The sequence below is a fragment of the Mesoplodon mirus genome (genome assembly GCF_964341445.2).
Source record: "Mesoplodon mirus genome assembly, chromosome: 5".
NCBI classification, from domain to species: domain Eukaryota; kingdom Metazoa; phylum Chordata; class Mammalia; order Artiodactyla; family Ziphiidae; genus Mesoplodon; species Mesoplodon mirus.
Window position 1 is genome coordinate 2,148,470 of NC_138980.1, and position 14,944 is coordinate 2,163,413.

At 43.9% G+C, this 14,944-nt stretch overlaps 1 protein-coding gene across 8 annotated transcripts in view; it reads left to right on the forward strand.

Annotated features, from left to right (window-relative positions):
* Nucleotides 1–14,944, forward strand: part of SNAP47 (synaptosome associated protein 47) — a 96,257-nt gene that overhangs the window by 30,418 nt on the left and 50,895 nt on the right. For all 8 annotated transcript variants that reach the window (XR_014294100.1, XR_014294101.1, XR_014294102.1 and 5 more), the window contains 2 exons: nucleotides 4,244–4,734; nucleotides 12,001–12,125. Coding sequence is in view for 5 of the 8 variants with exons in the window: in XM_082621475.1 (XP_082477601.1) it covers nucleotides 4,244–4,734; nucleotides 12,001–12,125 (616 nt within the window). In the remaining 3 variants the exon portion in view is untranslated. The remainder of the gene's footprint in view (nucleotides 1–4,243; nucleotides 4,735–12,000; nucleotides 12,126–14,944) is intronic.

Genomic DNA, 14,944 nt, shown 5'->3' on the forward strand with positions numbered 1-14,944 from the left:
ACAGTTTTAATTTTTCATTTCCAATCTGGATTCCTTTTATTTCTCTTTCTTGTCTAATTGCTATGACTAGGACTTCCAATACTATGTTGCATAAAAGTAGCAAGAGTGGGCATTTTTGTCTTATTCCTGATCTTAAAGAAAATGCTTTCAGCTTTTCACTGTTGAGTATGATGTTGGCTGTAGGTTTGTCATATGTGGTGTTTATTATGTTGAGGTATGTTCCCTCTAGACCCAGTGTTGAACATTTTTATCATAAATCGATGATGAATTTTATCAGAAGCTTTTTCTGTGTCTTTTGAGATCATATAATTCTTATTCTTCAGTTTGTTAATGTGGTGTATCACATTGATTGCTATGCAGATATTGAACCATTCTTGCATCCCTGGGATAGATCCCACCTGATCATGGTGTGTCGTCCTTTTAATGTATTGTTGAATTTGCTTTGCAGATATTTTGTGGAGGATTTTTGCTTCTATGCTCATCAGTGATATTTGCCTGTGATTTTCTTTTTTTGTAGTGTCTGTCTGGTTTGGTATCAAGGTGATGCTGGCTTTGTAGAATGAGTTGGGAAGCATTCTTTCCTGTTTAATTTTTTGGAATACTTTGAGAAGGATAGGCATTAGTTCCTTTTTAAATGTTCTGTGGAATTCACCTGTGAAGCCCACTGGTCCTGGACTTTTGTTTGTTGGGAGTTTTTAAATTAATAATTATAATTAGTTTGTTCGTATTTCTTCCTGACTCAATCTTGGAAGATTGTACATTTCTAGGAATTTACCCATTTCTTCTAGGTTGTCTGTCTTATTGGCATGTAATTGTTTGTAGTAATCTCTTACAGTCCTCTGTATTTCTGACGTTTCACTTGTAACTTCTTTTTCATTTCTGATTTTGTTTATTTGGGTCCTCTCTCTTTTTTTCCTTGATGAGTCTGGCTAGAGATTTATCTTTTCAAAGAACCAGCTCTAAGTTTCCTTGATCTTTTCTATTGTTTTTTTAGCCTCTATTTCATTACTTTCCACTCTGATGTTTATGACTTCTCTCCTTCTAACTTTGGGTTTTGTTTGGTCTCCATTTCTACCTCCTTCAGATGTAAGGCTAGGTTGTATTTTGGATTTTTCTTGTTTCCTGAGGTAGGCATATATCACTATAAATTTCCTTCTTAGCACTGCTTTTGCTGTGTCGTACAGGTTTGGGATTGTATGTTTCCACTTTCTTTTGTCTCCAAGTATTTTTTTATTTCCTCTGATTTCTTCTATGACGCCATTGGGTTTTACTAGCATATTGTTTAGCCTCCATGTGTTTGTGGTTTTTTTGCAGTTTTTTTTCTTATAGCTGATTTCTTGTCTCATAGTACTGTGGTATGAGACTAGAGTTATCTTAAACGTCCTCATTTTTTAAAATTTCTCTTTCTTTTTTCTGTTCAACTTGGGTGATTTCAACTACTCTATCTTCCAGATCACCTGTCTGTTCCTCTGTATCATCTAATCTGTTGATTCCTTCTAGTGTATTTTTTAGTTTCAGTTACTATTTGGTTCTTCTTTATATTTTCTATCTCTTCTTAAGCTTCTCACTGTGGCCATTCATTCTTTCCCTGAGTTTGTTGAGCTTCCTTATGATCATTACCTTGAACTCTTTACTGGGTAGGTTGCTTATCTCCACTTCACTTAGTTCTTCTCCTGGGATTTTATCTTTTCCTTCGTTTGGAACGTGCTCCTTTGTCACCTCCTTTTGTTTACCTAATTTTCTGTGTTTCTTTCTATGAATTAGTTAGGTTGGTTACGTTTTTGATCTTGGAGAAGTAGGCTTGTGTAGGAGACATCCTATGGTGCCCAGCAGCACCAGAGTTTTATGATCAAGTGATGCCCCTGTGGGCATGTTGGTGGGCAGGGCTATCCCTGTCCCAGTTGGCTACCAGGCCTTGCCTCATGCAGAGGCTGTTGGCCACTGGTGAGCAAGGCTAGGTCCCAGAGCGTCCAACTGAGTGGCCCTGGGGTTTTCTGAGGCTTATCTCAGCCTGCTGGTGGGTGGTACCTGGTCCCGGTGCAATTGACTCTAGGGCCTGGGGGGCCTTGGACTGCTGTCTGCAGGTGCTGGCAAGCCCCAGTACTGGTACCGCCTTGCTAGTATGTGGAGCAAAGACCTTGAAACTCCTGGGGCTGGTGCCAGCCTGTTTCTGGGTGAGCTGGGTCCCAGTATGGTCGGTTGTAGGGCCTGAGGTCCCAGGGCTGGTTCCAGTCCATTGGTGGGTGGTGCCAGGTCCTTGTGTGGCTGACTACAGGGCCGTGGGTCCAGGACTGGTCTCAGCCTGCTGGTAGTCAGGGTCATTTCCTCACGTAACTGGCTTGTCAGTGTGGGAGGTCCCAGGACTGTGGCCAACCTGCTGGTGGGTGGGACCGTGTCCCGATGCAGATAGTCTAGACACCAAAATGGCCCTTGCCAGCACCAGTGTCCTCCTGGTAGAACCTAAATGACTCCCATAAATGGCTGCCACCAGCATCTGTGTCCCCAGGGGGAGTTCTGGTGGCCTCCTGCCTCTCTGGCAGGCTTCTTCAAGTTCAACAAGTGGGACTGACCTAGGCTTCTTTCAGATTACTCCCTCTGTGCTGGGTCTAAGAGCATGTGAGATTTTGCTTGTGTTGTTTAAGAGCAGAGTTTCTGTTTCCTACAGCCCTCTAGCTCTGTCTTATGTAAGTCCCGCTGGCCTTCAAAGTCAGATGTTATGGGGGCTTATCTTCTGGTGTAATACTGGGCTGGGGAGCCCAGTGTGGGGCTTGGACCCATCACTCCTTGGGGAGAACCTCTGCAATTGTGATTGTCCTCCCTTTTGTATGTCACCTACCTGGGGATGTGGGTCTTAACTATACTGTGTCTCCGCCCCTCCTATCCATCTCATTGTAGTCCCTTCTTGATAACTTTAGTTGTGGAAAATTTTTTCTTCTAGTCTTCAGGTCCTTCTCATCATTAGTTCCTCTGTAAGTAGTTGTAATTTTGGTGTACCTGTGGGAGGAGGTGAGCTCCAGGTGTTTCTTCTCTGCCATGTTGACCACTCTGTTATATATAATCTTTTTGTTGTTATTGTTTACATTCTGAATATACTTAACAGAGTGCATTCAGCATTTGGATGATGTTTCTGTAAATATCAGTCAGGTTTGAGATGGTTGAATAGTGTTGTTCAAAATTTCTATATTCTTATTAATTACTTTTGTCTTCTTGCTGTATCAATTGTGGAGAGCAGTTTGTTAAAATCTATTTCTTCCTTTAGTTTTGCCAGTTTTTGCTTAATGAATTTTGAAGTTCTGTTATTAGATGCACGCATATTTACTATCATTATCATTAAGTCTCTCTTTTGGATTCATCCTCTTATTATTATGCATTGTCCCTCTTTTTCCCCAGTAACACTCCTTGTCTTAAAGTTTACTTTTGGCATGATATCTTTTTACTTTACTTTTCCAATCCCTTTACTTTCAGTGTATCTGTATCTTTATATTTCACTTTGCTTCTTGTCGACAAGATATAACTGTGTCTTGTTATAGACTGACCATCTGCCTTTAAAGGCTGACAATCTGCCTTTTAATTAGAGAATTTAGTCCACTTACATTTAGTATGATTACTAATATGGTTGTGATAATTCCGCCATTTTGTTATTTGTTTTCTGTTTATTCCATTTGATCTTTGCTCCTTTGCTTTTCCTTTCCTGCTTCCACTGTTTTCCCCTCTTATTGGCTTTTTAGATGTATCTCTGGATATTATTAGTGGTTAATTTAGAGTTGTCCCATATGGTAGCCACTAGCCACATTAAAATTAAGTTTAAAATTCAATTCATCATTGCATTAGCTACATTTCAGGTGCCCAGTAGCCACATGTCCCCATTACTGGATTAGGCAATACAGATTACTGAAGAAAGTTCTATTAGACAGCTCTCTAGAGATTATGATCAGGATTTATTTTGGTCAAAATTACCCCAGGTCAAGTGTGAAAAGAGCAATATTCTAGTCACAAGATGTGTGTTTTTGTTGTGTGTCTACCTTCTGGTTAGTTTTGTATCTGTAGGCAAATGTCCCACTGCTCTTAGCCTCAGTTTTCTTTTCTAAAATGTGGAGATAATAATTCCTGCTTTTTCTACTTCATGGAGTGCTTGTGGAAAAGAAAAGTATAAAATGGTAACATTCTTTATAAAAGTCAAAACAGTTTTCAAAAAAAAATATTAACTGATTGACTACTTTCTGTGTTTTTTTTGCTTTTTCAGGCTGCTGACAGAACTGGAGTCTCCTTCTTGGTGGCCCTTTAGCTTCAAGCTTTGGAAGATGCCATCAGAAACAAAGCCCAAGTGGGACGTCTCAATGGCTACTTCCAAAGCTTTTGGAAAAGAAGGGATAGTGATCAAAATTCCTGCTGTTATTTCCCAAAGAACAGAATCTCATGTTAAACCAGGAAGGCTCACCGTCCTTGTTTCTGGGTTGGAAATCCACCACTCAGATTCTTTGCTCATGCACAGATTTGAAAGAGAAGAAGTAGATGACATCAAGGTTCATACACCTTATGAAATTAGCATCCGCCAGCGGTTCATTGGGAAGCCAGATATAGCTTATCGTTTGATATCTGCCAAGATGCCGGAGGTTATCCCCATTTTGGAAGTGCAGTTCAGCAAGAAGATCGAGTTTTTAGAAGATGCCTTGATGCTCAGAAGCACTAGAACCTCTCCCCTAGCAGAGAAGGGCTACTCAGTCTGGCATGCAGGTGAGTGATCGTCAAAACAGTCTGTGCGCAAGACCTCTAAAGTCACAAACTCAACACACCCATGGTGCGTTGCCATGATGCACCACATAGAGCGACTGCCGGTTTCAGCTCACTAGTGACTACCTATTTGTTTGTAAATAAAAATAATTTCAGACCATTTTCCTTAGTACTTGCCATCTGAATCTCAAATCACTCAGGCTTATCATATACTTGAGAGCTGTGCCTTTTCAAATAGGTCAGAAATGGTTTTGGTGATGCTTTCAGAACAAAGGAAAGCTCCAAGTTAGATGTTTTCACCTCTTTCCTCTGTTTGATTTGAGAACCAACACTTTGGGGTCTTAACTAGCATCATCCCCACCTGCTCTGGTGTGTCTCCAGTCCCTTCCCCGACCCAGCATCACACTCGGTTTTCTTGGCACTTAATTGAGGTATTCCCAGCCCACCTTCCAGATGTGCATTTGGATATCAGAATTTTTGAAAACTATGCAGCATAGTTTTTGTGTGCTTTTTTTTTAGCATCCCAAAAGTATTGTGAAACCCTTGCTTTTCTTGGCATTGTGGTTGTAGTATCCTCTTTTAGGTCTCTGTGGGGCATAGAGGGTATAGCTGAGTTTGGCCTGAGGCTCTAGTGTGGGTGGCCGGACATGTGGATATGTCCCCAGGTCCCAGCCTCCTCCCTAGCATAGAATAACTTGGTGGTATCTGACTTCTCAGTTTTGCCATTCTGACGGATGTCAAGTGGTATCTTAAAGGTATTTTTATTTTTTTGATTGATTGTGAGGTGGAGCGTCTGACGCCTTTTAGTTGCTTTTTGGTCCCACAGATTTTGCTCTGTGGGTTGCTTGTTCTGGTTTTTTTTTTTTTTTTTTTTTCCCTACTGGGCTTTTTTTTTTTTCCTCTCTGATTTGCAGGAGTTCATTATTCATTCTAGATATTCATCCCTTGTTGACTTTAGAAGCTACCAATACTTCTCCTAGATTGTCAGCTTCCATTACAGAAATCTTTAATTTTGCTGTGGTCAGATTTACCATTTTTCCCCTTAAGTTTATTTTTGAGCCCTGCTTAAGGCATCCCAAAGTCATAAAATATTCTAATACTAGCATTATAGGTGACATTACTTCTATGTTATAGTGATTTTTCTAACAAGTAATAGTCTTTTCTTATTAACTTTGATTGCTAGAGTTTGTTTAAAGTAAGAGATATGTTTGTTACTATTCCAGTTCCTTTTCTTTTTTCCTCTTAAGTGATTGATTTCAATTCCAATATGTAATCTGTTTCCCTAACATATGAATATTTTGATGTTATTCTAGATGACTTCAAGTTTCAAAAAGAAATTACTTGATAATAGATCTGGTCCCATAAGTATCAAAATGTTGGAAATGTTAATGTAAAATCTTAATTTAGAAACTTACTGTCTTAATTTAGAAACTTACATTTCCAGATTTTTCTTTGGCCCCTCATTCAAGGCAGGACTCAGAAGCTGGCGCATAAAAGGGCCAAGAAGGGTACACTGTACCAGCCAACATAAGATCCTGACCAGAAGGGCCCTTCAGGAAAGGCCATTTGCAAGCTTAGCTGGGTAGCCTCTCTGATACCCCAAATCTCTGAGTCCCCCTCACTGCTGTTTTCCTCTGGGAGGAGCCTCAGCAGTGAGAGGAGGGAGGAGGCCCTGGCTGGTGGGACCACATGCAGAGCACCGTGGGCTGCTGGTCCTGACAGTGCTGTTGGAGAATCCCTCTGTGCCAGGCGTGGTGCCAGGTACCCACAGTCCTGAAAACTATCCTTCTTCTTATGGAGCTCTACCACATTCGTGGGTTTTATGTTAGGCATGGTGGTTTCAGAGAGAGAACACGGCATAGAATGTTACAAATGAGATGGCAGATGTGAGCATGTCACGTGTGTCACAGAAGGTCACACTGTACAAGTGAGAAGGGTGCACGCTTGCTGTGCCTTGCTGTCATGGAGGGTGAGTCCCGAGGAAGATGGGATGGTAAGCTCTGACTCCAAGCATACAGGTGGCAGATGGGCTAGAGAGGAGGGAGTGAGTGCCAGGGCCTCTGCAGCCATAATCAGACTGCAGGAAGCTGAGTGAGTGCACATTCTGCAGGGCCACCCATCAGGAAGGGGAAAATGAACCTCTTGTGCACAAGCTGAGGCTGCTGACCAGAGGCTGAACGTCTTTCTCCTCAAGGAAGCTGCAGATATACTTTTTAAGGTTTTTCAGCTGATTGAACCAGGCCCACCAGATTGTCTAGGACAGGCTCCCTTCACTAAAGTCAACTGACTGAGAGCCTTCACCACGTCTACAAATACCTTCCCAGTAACACCTAGATTAGGGTTGGATTGAATAACTGGGGACTATGGCCTCACCCATCACAGTAACGGATTGTATATGTATGGAATGAGCTGAGCCGCATCCACAGTGACAGATGGGTTTTCATCTCAGTGCTAACTTTAGCCTGTGGGTAGGATCCCTACAGTGTGTCTGAGTCTTCACTGAGCATGAAGTGCCATCCTCCCCTGGTGAAGCCTCCCTGCGTAGGCGAGGCAGGTGTACCTTACAGCTGTGGATTTGGAGAGGTACAGGTGACAAGGAGTCATGTTTGGAAGAAGCTGGCATGCTGAGTTCAGTAAGCAAGATGGTATCTCATTTGCTTGGAACTTTAATCCTGCACAAGCCCAGCAATGAGAACTTACTTCTCATTGTTACCTCTCTTGTTGTTGTATCTGTCAGCACCTCTGTTTTTACTGTTCTGCACTGGAAACTACAGAACCAGTGGAGGTAGAAACCATGACTTTGACCTCTCAGAAACATACTTCTCTCCTCGATGAGCTATTTTGGTAAATTGTGTGGCCAGAAGGTGGCGGTCTAGTAACGGGACCAGTGTTAGGAACCAGTGTCCTAGAAGAACTTTCCAGAGACCTCTGTAGTAATGTATAGAGTAGACAGGTTGAGGGCCTGGGGTGGCCAGGCCAGGACTGGGGGAGGAAGAGAGTCTCCTGGGCTTCAAGGGCTGGAAATGATACAGGTGGGCAGATCCCACCTTAAGGGAGAGCAGTTGCAAATTGCTGTTTTTCTGCATAGTATCTTTAAAATAATCTTTTAAATTTTAGAATAGTTTCAGACTTGAGAAAAAGTTGTGAGGATAGTACAGAGAGTTCCCATGTCTCCCACACCCAGTTTTCCCTATTCTTGTCATCTTACATTAGTATCGTTCATTGTCACAACTAATGAGCCTGTACTGATACACCTTTATTCACTAAAGTCCATATTTTATTCAGATTTCCTTATGTTTTACTGTTCCAGAATCCCATCCAGGATCCCACATGATATTTCGGCGTTTCATCTCCTTGGACTCTTCTTGACTGTTTCAGTTTCTCACACTCTCTTTGCTTTGATGATCTTGATGGTCTTCATGAGTAGTGGTCAGGTTTTTGTAGACTCTTCCCTAGTTGGACTTTGTGTCATGTTGTCTCATGATCCACTGGGGTAATGGGTTTTGGGAGGAAGCCCACAAAGCTCTTATCATATAAGAGCAAGGTCCGTGCATAGCATTTTTAAAGAGTTTTTTGGTACTGATTTTTGTTTTCACTGTTTGCGAACTGTCGCCTTCTGAGAGGGGCCTTCTCTGACCACCTAATTTAAGAGGACTAGTTTCCCATTCACTGATCCTATAGAAATCTTGCCTAGCACTTGCCCTCTCGTGCTGGTACCCTCTGGTTTGCTGTTCAACTTCCCACAGTAGGATGTGTGCTCCAGAATCAGACACAAGTCTGTCTTTTCTCACCCCATCTCCAGCACCCAGGACATGCCCAGGTAACCAGAAGGCACACGCATCTCTGTGTAATGATAAATAAACTTCTGAGGCATTGAAGTCTCTGCATAGGGTCATTAATTTAAGATCATCTTTTGAAATAGTAAAGTTCTGACCCTGGGACACAGCACCATGCTGACCACCAACAGACTCCATGTGGTCACTAGGATATGGGTATCAGGTTGACCACCAACAGACCCCTCCATGTGGTCACTAGGACACAAGCACCGCACTGACTTCAGACAAGCCCCATGTTATTAGTTTCTTAGGACACGGTGACCCCCTGACTATCGACAGACCCCGGAGAGCTGCTTGGCCCTCACCCACTTGATCCCTTCCAAGGGCCCATGAGTCAGTTGAGACGGCTGTCGCTTTCTCTCTGTTACACTTCCTGCTGTATTGAGGACATGGGGCCTTTTGTGTTTTTTTTCTGAAAGGGCTTCCCACCCTAGTTATATAAGCTGCTGGATCCATCCCTGGGTAGAGTAGGCATTTTCCTGTGTCATCAATGGGGCGTACGGGGCCCAGAGACAGGGAGAAAGATTTGCTCAAGGCTGGACAGGCTTGGAGCGGTTTTTCTGCTCCCAGGTCAGGCCCTGGTGGTCTTTGGTCTGAACTTGCAATGAGGTCAGGAGTCTATGTCTGATGCACAGAGGAGACTGGCGTCCCAGCGCTGCCCCTGCCAGCGCAGTCCTTACTCAGGGTTTCCCTCGATGCCTCCTTGTTCTTGGAAAGTGGAATCATCTGTAAGGTAGCATGTAGCTTGAACAATTTGTGATTATTTTGCTTAACTGAGATAACTAATGACTTTTGAGACAAAAACCACCTTATACTGAACTAAATTAATTTTTTCAGAAGGTATTTCAAAGCATTGAAGTAACTGAGTCAGCAACACAAGTCTCAACACAGAGTTTGCGGGGGTGGCCGAGTTTTGTATTAGGCAGGATCCTGCTGATCCCACAGCTCGTTGTGAAAAACATCTCTTATTAGTATATTCCAGGAAGAAAAATCCTCAGTTTTGGTTTTCTGGTTGTTTAAGTAATCCCATTTGTTAAACATTCAACAATAGTATGTCTCTAACTGTAACATAGCTGTAGGTGTTGAAATGGAAACCAGAGTGGCAGTGCAGGAGCACAGTGCTGGGCACAAGTGTGAATTAGACATGGGCCGTGCTTTCAGAAAAGCTAGTTGGGGAGATCCCAGTTTGAAAAGATGCTGAAAAAGGTAAATAGCAGTGCAGTACCAAGCAAGTTACTGTCAAAGGTGTGTAAACTGAATGGTACCAGGACAGATGAGGGAAGATTGCTGCTAATGGAAGGGCTGAGTGGAGAACATGGCTCCAAACTTGGGCTAGGGGACATCTGTCTGCATGACATGTGCAGAGCGGGGGCATGGTGGGCAGGAGTAGCATGCTGGGGCCGGGGTGCCGGGGTGGCTGGACCAGGAGTCTGCAGGATCAGGAGCAGACTAGGAAGGAGGAGGGTGTAGGCTGAATGGGGAGTTTGCTTTCACCCATTAGGCCATAGAACCACTGTTAACATAGACAAGTGAAGTGCGCTTTGCCATCACGTTATCACTGATAATGTTTTCACAGCAGGTATGTTAGTTGGCCTTTCCTTTAGGCTAATAATATCTAGTAGAACATGTCCTCTGTTGTCTAGTTTAGCTCTGATGGTGTTCTGTTGCTGTTTTAGAAAAGTGCTTCTCATTATGTAACATCTTAGTGACATTTAGATCATGTAAGACCAACCGACAGTGAGTTGTATGCTATGGAAAGTTCTGTGCTAATTAATAAGCCCTTAGGATGTTGGAGCAGGGGCACTTTGGAGATTCCAGGACACAGGTTGTAAAATCAATTTGGTTGGTTGCAACCAGCTTTTATATAAAGAATAGAATAGAAAAGCACATCTGAGTACATGGTGTGTACTAAGGTTTTTGTCTTGTGAAACTTTTTCAGACCTCCAAGGTGCTTGTACGGGTGTAGCAGTTCTGTGTAGGAAGCACTTCGTACAGTGGTGCACAGTTAAAGGGCACGAAGACTCTCACAAAGGGCCTCCTTCCCAGTGGAGATGGGCGTGGGGAGGGCTCAGGCCCGCAGTGTGGAACCCTCGGGTCTTGCCTCCATGCAGGTTTTGCTTCGCATCAACTGGTTCCTGAACTCACTCCATCTGGCCAAGACCCTTTTCCTCTCTAGGATCCCAAGAAACATGCTTTCTTGTCATCATGTCTTCTTTGCTCAGCTAGGTAATCTCAGGGAGTGTTAACTTGTAAGAAAATTTTTGAGAAATAAGAATAAGAGGATGTTTGTGTACCTGTTGGAGGTGGCTGGTCTCTCCCCGGGGAGGAGGGGCTTGTGCAGTTGGTGTGTCCTGGATTCACCACCTGGGTTCCTGCTGCTCAGGCCCAGCAAGAGCTTTACCCCAAGATGGATTTCCTTTCCTAACAATGCATTTATCAGTTGCTCCAGGCTGCTTGGATGAAAGGCAGCTCCGCTGACTGCCACTAGGGTCCTAGGAAGGAAGTGGGGTGTCCTGCTTTTGCCCTTCCATTTTGCTGAAGCAGAGAAATCTGCTCAAAGGAGTTGGTGCTGGAATCCACACAGCTGGTTCTCACCCCAGTATGCTTTCAGCTTTCCAGCATCCTAATAAGTAAACATGGCTCTATTGACACATCTGAGGTGGTCTGTATTATGGAGAAAAGCAGGTGACAGACTCTAAGCTATGCTCTTTTCTGGGCTTTACAGTGCCAGGGTTGCAGATGGAGGCGGCTCTTTAAATAAAGGATTATCGCTGTTCCTTGCCAAGCTGCTCTTCTGCTTCTTAGCAAGACTACCCAGGCATAGAGGTGTGAATGGAAACACCCCTGAGCAATGCATTGCCACGTGCAGCAGTCTGGCTCACCCCTACCTCAGTACAGCTCCACGTTCAACTTTGCTTGACCTGACTAGCTGACCATTTCATGTGCTGTCTAGAACCACAGTGTTTTGTGGGGTAATCAGATGGTAATGCAGTTCCTAGTAGTGTATTTCATGTACATTTCACCAGGGCTCAACAAGTATTATGTTTCATACTCCAATCTGTTGTCCTCTCAAAAAAAAAAAATCACTCCTGGATAAAGCATCTTTCTTCTAAAAGCCAGTTATAGAACTAGATCCTGAGTATTTACAGTGTTGCACACTCTGATCAGTGTGGGGTAAGGAAGCAGCCCTGGATTGGGGTAGAAGGCAAGGCTCAGGCAGGTCCCACATTCAGTCAGCTCAGCAGAGGTTCAGAGAGGTGGACTCACCACTCCCGCAAACACAGAAGCTCTAAACCAGTAGATGCCTGGGAAAGCACTTCGTCAGCCCAGAGAGCTCTGACGGTCTTAAACACCACTTTTTGTAAAGTTCTGCATGCCCTTGCGTTGTTCACACCTTCTAGAAGATGCCACTCTGTTTGACTTTCCATTTCAGCATCTGGGCTGATGGACCGAGCCATGCACTGTGAGCCCTCCTCCGGGAACCAGGAAGGGAGACCACTTCAGCTACAGACGAGCGAACCATTCATTTCCGAGGGGGACAGCCAGGAACTGAGACAGGTAACATGCATTCACAGTGTCATGTCCTCCCCTGCAGGCAACTCACTTCTTTTTCTTGCCTAAAAACAATGCTCCACTGATTTATGCTTGCCTGTCACGTGCACGGAAATGCTGAGACATCCACCTGATTTGCTCAGCTCCCCATAGCTTGAGGAAGGGTGGTGCCCATTCTGAGTCCTTGCGTTTTGTGGCATGCAGACACACATGGCGTTCCTGTGCACACACAGTGGTCTTGGCAGCTACCTATGCCTGTCGTACGTGTGTGTACGTCTGTACATGTGGGCTCAGATGCATATGTAGGCTGTGTATGTGCACGATGTGTGTGTCCAGGTGGGCTCTGTACACATACATGTATGCATGTGTGGTGTGTGTACTGTGTGCACACATGTGCAGCACCTGTATGTGTGTGCCATCTGTGTGTGCACTACCTGGGCATGTACGGTTGAGGGCACTTGCTCTCAAGTGCTCAACACAGGTTCTCGCAGAGGCTTGCCACTTTTTGCCCAGGAAGTTGAAATATAAACAGTATTTGATAGAAATACTTGCAACTTATCTTCCTACGTTAATGCTGGACAACACAGTGGCCTTTTCTTTTTCCTTTTTTTAATAATTATGTAGCAAATACCTAGACGTTATATCATTTCATTCATAAATATTTCAGTATGTAGCTTTAAAAGATAAGAACCGTTTTAAAAAATCAGCACGATACCATACTCACCTTAAAAAAGTAGAAAGTAAATTCCTTGGTATCATCAGACATCAAGCCAGTGCTCACATTTCCCTAGTTACCTCATTTAGGAAAATGCGTTACATGTCTATTCAGATCAGGATCCTCATGAGGCCCGTGTGTTGCATTTAGTGAAGTGTCTTTAATGCATAGCTTTCTTTCCTCTGTCATCTTGTCTTTTTCCTTTGAAGTTTATTTGATGAAAAAACTAAATTGTTCCTCTGTCAAGATTTTGCAGCTTGCATCTTCCTGACTTGGTTTCCCCAGCTCCCAGCAGGTGGTGAACTGCCTGCTCTCTGCCCTGGTACTCCTGTAGGTCGGTTTGTAGCTCTAGAGGCTCCATCAGATTCAGGCTCCATTTTGGAGAGACTGTTTCATTGGTGGCAAGCCACACTTAACATCAAGGCATACAAGAGACTGTATGTCTTTTAAACCTGTTTTTAAATAATTTTATTCTATGTGTCTGCATAGGCATAGACTCCTTTAAGCTCAGCCTTTTCCATTTTGGGAAAAAAGTGTCCATCTTTTGCTATGGGATATTTTAAATATACATGATTTGTCACTTTTTCCTTCTGATCTAACTTTTAATCACTTTTAGTAATGACACAGAGACATGCCGCTTTCTAGCTGCAACTAGCAAATTCTGCAGGTTACTAATAACTTCTTTTGATAGGCTTAGTGACTCCAGAACACTGCAGATCTTGTCTGCCTTGGGGCTTGAGAAACCCTCATACTATAAAGGCAAACTTAACCTGTTCTCATGAAAGTGGGTAAGAGTGCATATAGGCCTCAGGCTGGTAGGATCTGAGGCCCTCCTCTCCCACCCTCCAGTGAAGGTGTCTGTGGCTGAGATGAACTCTTCTATGTCCCACAGTTGTGTTGAGGCTGAAGCAAGAACATGGGTTTTTCATGGGAAATGTAGGAATTTTATCTGTTAATTCTAGTGGTGGCCATGTAGTTTGAGAGGGTCCTTGCAATTTCAAATAACCAATCTCTACTACCATGTATATACAATGTGCCCTTCCCCTAAAAGCTGTGATAGAATGGGAGAGGTCAGGATGAATGCCCCAACAGCTGTGAGTAGAATAAAATTCCTCAGTGACTACTGAGGTCACCATTCTTTCCCATGAAAGTGTGTTTCTTATGTGGTTGGTCCTGACTGTCATCAACAGGTCTTAGTGAGCCCTGTGGCGTCCATGCTGGGAATAGCAGATGCCATGGTCATGAATCAGGATGCTGGCTTCAGGGCAGAGGACACGGTGATCCCTGAGCAGTTAGGCTGGGAAGACCCACCCACAGGAGGGGCAGGGCTTTGTGCTAGTTAGCTGCCTCGTTCTCCTTCCCTGCAGGGAGAACCTAATTTCATAAGAGATTGTCCTTTTGAGGTAAAACACATGTTTCATATTTAGAGAAGAATTCTGAGCTGTGTAGTTGAAGCTCAAGCATAGGTAGGAATGAGTTAAATTTCTGGGGAAAATGAAAATGCAAGAAAATCTCCCTCCATTCATCTGTGGTTTCTGTTGCAGATGCTATTAAAGTCATTACGTGGAAATGGGTTTTGGTGACTTAAACTGCAGTTGGGGTGCTAGAGAGAGGATTTGCCGTGATTTCCTCAGGGAGCAGCCGTGCTTAGTGCAGTGTGCCAGCTCCCTCTGTGCTGGGCCCCTGGAGCGGGCATGTGGGCTGCGGTTAGGCCCCATCTGCTGCGTAACTGTGGCCGTCCACCATCCGCTGTGGGAGGGCACGTGGTGGAGGAGGCTGGGAGAGGAATCAGAGTCCCTCAGATGGGTTTGGCAGAGTCCCTCAAATCATTTCCAGTGTCTGATGTGCTAACCTTTCCTGCCTCAGAACTCCTGCTCTTTCGTTACTAAGTCTGTGGCTACCATATATTTGATACAACATTTGGAAGTGATAAAACAAAAAGCAGCATGGCTCTGTCCTGAGGACATTGCAGTTTTCCATAAAGTTTCTTCATAACTTCTTAATCTGCACTTCTCTGTCTTGTCCTGAGTTTGGTGTTTTTTCATCCTGCCTCCCTATTTCGCCAAGAAGGAATCAGAATGAAAAGCTGACCCAGGTCTGGTCTCATGTT